Here is a 6,288-nt window from a genome sequence, read left to right on the forward strand (position 1 = left end):
TGGCCTCGAACTGAGAAATCCGCCTGCCTCTGCCTCCCGAGTGCTGGGATTAAAGGCATGTGCCACCACGCCCACGCCCGGCAGCCCAAGTGATCACTCACACACACACACACACACACACACACACACACACACACACACTTACGAAGGATTTGGAGATAGTGACTACCTCGTGGCATAAAGGAAGTTTCTTAGTGTGAAGTAGACACCCTCCTTACCCCACTCACCCCACTCACCCCACCCATGCCAGGGCCAGCCCTTTCAGTGCAGGCCTTACCTTTGAGCAGCTCATAAGCACGACCCACATCAAACTTGCGGGCACGGATGAAGCGCAGGAGGAAGGCGCTGTCTCTTGCCTGCACCCTCTCAGCCACTGCCAGGGCCAATTCCTCGCCAGAAGCCGCCTGTGCCTGTATCAGCTCCTGTAGCTCCCTCACCGCTTCCTCCCGGGTCTCCTCCTTTTCATTCAGCTCATCCTTGGCCTAGAACACGGTGGGTGGGGTGGGGCAGAAGTTACCAGTAGGCGCTGATGGGGAACAGGGCATGTGTGGAAAGGCTCAGCTCTAAGCTAGCCTGCTGGGAGTGCCCAGTGCTGCAGTTGGGGGTCGTACTTTCTGCAGCTCTACCGTGGCATGCAAGTGTCTGAGAGAGTCAAAGTGCTCAGCTTGGATTTGTTTGCAAGATATTGACAACAATAAAGAGTTTCTAACAAGTGCCCATGTGTACTGTGCTTTTACCAAACAGCCTGTTAGGTCCTCTAAATATATTGTGTTTTCTTTTAATTTATTGGATTTCTTCATTATACGTGTGAGTGTTTTGCCTGCATGTATGCATGGACATCATATGCATGCTTGGTGCCTGTGAAGGCACCAAAAGGACATCAAGTCTGCTGTAACTGGAGTTATGAATAGTTATGAACCACAGTGAGGGAGCTTGAGATCTAACCTGGGTCCTCTGGAAGAGCAACAAGTGCTGCTAACCACTGAGCAATCTCTCCGTTCCCACATTATGATTTTTTTATTAGATGTTTTCTTTATTTACATTTTAAATGTTATATTTATCCCCTTTCCTAGTTTCTCCTCCAAAAACCCCCTATCTCCTTCCCCCTCCCCCTGCTCCCCAACCTACCCACTCCTGCTTCCTGGTCCTGGCATTCCCCTATACTGGGGCTTAGAACTGTCACAAGACCAAAGGCCTCTCCTCTCACTGATGACCGCCTAGGCCATCCTCTACTACATATGCAGCTAGAGCCACAAGTCCCACCATGTGTTTTCTTTGGTTGGTGGTTTAGTACCAAGGAGCTCTGGGGGTACTGGTTAGTTCATATTGATGTTCGCTTACATTATGTTTTTAATCTTTTCCACAACTCATTGTGGGGATTTGGTTGGTTTGGTTTTTTTGTTTGGTTGGTTAATTAGTTGGTTTTGTGATTCTAGTTGCATTTTACATGTATTTGTTTAGTGTGTCTGTGAGTGTGTGTATGTGTATTTAGGGGAGCACACCCAGCAGAGAGCAGCCTGCCTCAGCCCCAGAGTTTCACAGCCCTTCTTTCGACCGGGTCAGTAGATCTGTGAGAATGGCTGGGTCAACTCTCCCTTTGAACACCATGACGGGCAGGGGAGAATTCAGATGTGGACGACCTGAGAGCACCTGGTGATGGATATAGCGGTCTGTGCAGAGATGAGAGCCTGAAGTTGAACTCACCCACTTCCCATTTGTGCCCCAGCAACCCTAAGACAGCTGCCAGCTCCGGCAGAGTGCACCCTGATCACTCTGAGCTAGTCTAACAGCCATCGTTCACAGGCACAGAAAGAGGCCAGGCCCAGAGAAGGAAAGCTTTTTGCCCAAGGTCACAGAGCTGGTTTATGGCTGGTCCTAGAACTTGAGCCTGGTGCTTTTCTATTGGGGACAATGTACCCTTGTTTACTCGGGCCACTTCCGAAGCAGTGCTCTTTATATCTGAGTCTAGGATGGCCCCTGGGCCATAAGCTCGAGGCTGGAGTCTAAGCCTAAGGTGGTCTGAGTACTGACAAACCCATCTTTTGCAATAACTTTGGCTTCAGGATCGTTTCTTGAACATACTAGTCTTGCAGTTCCAGGATAACCTAGAGAGTGGGGATGGACCTTTTCTAAAAGACAGAAAACTTCATCCCGTCTATCCCACCCTTGCTAGTTGCTTCCCAGGTTATCCCAGCCACACTCCCTCTCTCTCACTCTGTCACCTCACCTTCTGCAAAGTGTGGCGGGGCAGCTGGCTGCATGGGCCAAAGACAGGACCATGATCCTTGGTTGTGAGCTGCTCCAGCTGTGCTCGGAGCTCCTGCTCCTCTTCAGGGACCATGCGGAATGTGCCCACCTGGGCGGAAAGGAGTCAAGTAGAAGGTGGGACAGCTCAGTCCCTGGCAGCCAGAACAACTGGCAAATGGGTTTGCACAGTGCCTTTGGCCAAGATCTGTGCTCAGCCTCCTCCCTTTGGCAGGTCCGGGCCCCAGAGAGATTGTTGAGGTGTGGGGAGGAAGGGAAGAAGGGATGAAGAGCCCAAGATACTCACCCCGTCTGACATACTGCCTCTTGAAGACACTGAAGGGGGGAAAGAAAGAACCTGTTTTGCTCTGCCCTGGCCTCTCCAGGTGGCCTGTGCCCAGCAGCCAAGGAAGTCAGGACTGCAGTGACATTAGAGAAACTATTTTGTGTTCAAGTCCCTCCCAACATCTATCTGATTGGTCAGAAATATAGACGGGTGCTGGCCCCTGTGATTCTAACCAGAGGACTAAAATTAGAGCCCTCCTTCCCTACCTAGCTCTGAAGGACATGTTTCCTGGGCTATACTTTGGGAACACTGCATTTGGAGGGGGCATACTACCAATACACTAACTAGTCTTCAGCTGTGGCTAACCAGAAACAAACCAGAATTGGGCCCCATTCTCTGCTGCAAGGTCAGCTCACTGCAGTGTAAGGCAATCTCTCTTCCTCTCTGGAGCCTTGCTTCCCCAGTACAAACGGGCACCCCAGAAACCTCTCCGCCTAGTGGATGGCTCCATATCCAGGGCATTCATTCTTAGGAGCCACGGTGAGCAGTTATATAATCAGACCTGGGTCTTTGTTCAGAGGTTTACGATATTCTAAGGACTTCTAAATTTGCTATCTCAGACATGGGCATGGCAGCTCCACTCCTGTTTTATCTAAGGGGAAAACAGGGCCAGGAGAGTAAGTGACTGGTCCAAGGTCACAGAGCCCAAGGATACTTACCTAAGTTGTGACTTCTGTAGACACCAAGAAGCAGCTTGGGGCAGCAGGATATGGGACCTGGATTCCAATCCTGTCTCTCACACTTGCAAGTTGTGTGATTTCACCCGAGTCTTGACCGTCCCTTGTTGGGATGGAAGGATTAGTACGTAATTAGATAATGTACATCAGCATAGATTTCTGGGCCAGAACAGATATCCATCATGACCCACATTTCCAGATTTTCTCCTCTAAGACCTAAATGTCCCCAGTGACTGTGAACATCTTTACATTCTGTTTCTGCCTGTGGCCAGATTCCAATGGTCAGCTCGGTCACCTACTCATAGTTGGTATTCAAGCTAGGGCTTGAACCTGTATCTACCTGACACTGAGTCTCTTTGCCTCAAGCCAAGTCATCTCTGTACAAAGTCCCTGGGGGAGTTGGTGACAGAAACCTTGTAGGTTGAAGAGATCTGGATTTGAATCTGACTTTTACCACCTGTGTGACCATAGGCAAGGTATTTAATCCTTCTGAGATTGAGAGCCAACGGAGGATAATAGTATCTACCAAAAGTGACTGCTGTGAGGACCACAGGGTTCTGTGACATAACCGAGAGAGGACTCCTGCTCGACAACAGTCTTTTCTCCCTTTCCTAGCACTGAGATTAACCCAATTTGTACACTGAAACTTGAGGATCTCAGAGAATATCTGAGGGCCTATCCCTTCCCTACCACAGCCTCCAAAGGACCAGGGAATTCTTGGGGCTGGGATCTACCCACAAGAATCAAGTACAAGCCATCTCTTCGGATAGCAGACAGACATCCAAATATGTGGGTGTAAAGACCAAGAATTGACTGTTGTGGCACACATCTATATTCCCAGAACTTGCAAGATAGAGGCAAAAGCAGTGCCTGGCAAATACAGAAGTGGATGTTCACAGTCATCTATTGGATGGAACACAGGGCCCCCAATGAAGGAGCTAGAGAAAGTACCCAAGGAGCTGAAGGGGTCTGCAGCCCTATAGGAGGAACAACAATATGAACTAACCAGTACCCTCCAGAGCTCATGTCTCATATGACCTTGCCTATGGTCATATGTAGCAGAGGATGGCCTAGTTGGCTATCAATGGGAGGTGAGGCCCTTAGTCTTGTGAAGATTATATGCCCCGGTACAGGGCAATGCCAGGGCCAGGAAATGGGAATGGGTGGGTTGGGGAGCAGGGCAGGGGGAGGGTATAGGGGACTTTTGGAGAGGAAACTAGGAAAGGGGATAGCATTTGAAATGTAAACAAAGAAAATATCTAATAATTTTTAAAAAAGAAAGAAGCCGGGCGTGGTGGTGCACGCCTTTAATCCCAGCCCTCGGGAGGCAGACGCAGGCGGATTTCTGAGTTCGAGGCCAGCCTGGTCTACAAAGTGAGTTCCAGGACAGCCAGGGCTATACAGAAAAACCCTGTCTCGACCCCCCCCCCGCCCCCCCAAAAAAAGAAAGAAAGAAAGAAAGAAAGAAAGAAAGAAAGAAAGAAAGAAAGAAAGAACAGATAGAGGCAAAAGAATCCTTAGTTAAGGTTATCCTTGGCTACATCGTTAATTCAATACCAGCCTGTGCTACATGAGACTCTATCTCAAAAAAACGAAAAGCAAAAGCTGGGTATAGTGGTACACATCTTTAATCCCAGTGTCCAGGGGAATCTCTGATTTTGAAGCCAGTCTGTTCTTCATAGTGAGTTCCAGGATAGCTAGGGCTACGTAGAGAAACCCTGCCTCAAGCAAACAAAGCAAAGCAAGACTATGAAGAACTCGAGAGGTATTAGTACATTATCCCTAGCCAAATGTGCAGATCAGCAGCCCAAGTCCCAGATCTTAGAAGTGCAAGATTAAAGTCAGCACGGAGAAGCACTTATCTCTTATTTTAAAAATGTTCTTACCCATTAGCTGTAGGCATATATGTAATAAAAACATGCTACCCCTATCTCCACATTGATGTTCTCCGTCATTTAGAATTAGCAAATAAAGTACAATTGATTACCAATACTAGGGCATAAAGAGTATATGATCACCTGCCGTTCTAATTGAGTTAGGTACTCCACATTCGTATGTGTTGCATCTGCCCGTGGATCGGTCTGTCTCACCCTGCAGAAATGGCGTTCGCCTTTACAGGCCGGTCCAAGCAATCTGAGATATGGTATTCACCACCCATCCCTGATCATCACCCCCTCCCATGCACACACTCTTTCTTATACTCACTGGCCCAGCCAGGCCTTGTTTACTGACTTACCTGACAGCTCTTTCTTGGGGCTACTGGGTGCCTGAATTGTTCTGGAGCTCGGGAGGCTGCTTCCTTTGGGGGTGTGGTCAGGTCAGCAAGCTGGGATTAGTGTGTCACAAGGAACTTCTCAGGCCCACCGTTTCCCATTCAGTCCGGCTCACAGGAGGCCCAGAATGAAGCAAGCGAAGCACCCTGAGGGAGAGGGGAGAGGCCCGGCCTGCGGGGCCAGCATCAAAGCCCTGCTTTGTGAGCTCCTGCTTGGAGCTCTCTGTTCAGCCATGTGGAAGCCACTTCCCTGGGATCTGGGCCAGCCCCGTCTCATTTCCCTGACATCTCGATTCTCAAACTGGGAGGCAGGGGGGCCTGGGAGACTACTCCTTCCTCACAAAGGGCAGGACATATAGAGAAATGAAGAGAAATTATAAATGTGATCACGGCTGCAACCCAGGCCTATGGTCCATTGTCCCATGTGGCAGAGGGAAATGGAGTGGGCAAGGCTGAGCAGGGGAGGACTTGCTAGGTATCTTGACCCTCCAATCTCTGCCTTGCAAAGGCAAAGAAGCAGGGGCCTCAGCTGATCTCCCTTGTCCGATTTTCTGTCCTTGCTACCGCACTTTTTTCACTGTGTGGTTATGTCACCACGACATGACTCAGTCCCCTCTGAGAACTGGAATGACTAGAGAGCCAGCTGGGGCTGAGGGGAAAGTCCTGAGACAGATGCAAGCACCCACTTCAGTGGCTTAACTGCCCAATCCCTGGGAAGTATTCTGGGGAGTTGTGAGTTGTATGCAGTG

The 6,288-nt window shown here is 49.4% G+C and overlaps 1 protein-coding gene across 2 annotated transcripts in view; it reads right to left on the bottom strand.

Moving 5' to 3' along the window:
* Positions 1 to 5,842, bottom strand: part of Rlbp1 (retinaldehyde binding protein 1) — a 12,503-nt gene extending 6,661 nt beyond the window's left edge. Inside the window, exons 1-5 of one of the 2 annotated variants that reach the window (XM_021168585.1) lie at positions 5,504 to 5,842; positions 3,250 to 3,370; positions 2,552 to 2,580; positions 2,228 to 2,356; positions 278 to 482 (exon numbers count right to left, since the gene is read on the bottom strand). In XM_021168585.1, coding sequence (XP_021024244.1) covers positions 278 to 482; positions 2,228 to 2,356; positions 2,552 to 2,563 — 346 coding nt within the window. In that variant the 5' untranslated portion in view covers positions 2,564 to 2,580; positions 3,250 to 3,370; positions 5,504 to 5,842. The remainder of the gene's footprint in view (positions 1 to 277; positions 483 to 2,227; positions 2,357 to 2,551; positions 2,581 to 3,249; positions 3,371 to 5,503) is intronic. The other variant, XM_029479191.1, reaches the window with a different exon arrangement.
* Between the last annotated feature and the right edge of the window lie 446 nt (positions 5,843 to 6,288).

The sequence above is a fragment of the Mus caroli genome, chromosome 7 (assembly GCF_900094665.2).
Source record: "Mus caroli chromosome 7, CAROLI_EIJ_v1.1, whole genome shotgun sequence".
NCBI classification, from domain to species: domain Eukaryota; kingdom Metazoa; phylum Chordata; class Mammalia; order Rodentia; family Muridae; genus Mus; species Mus caroli.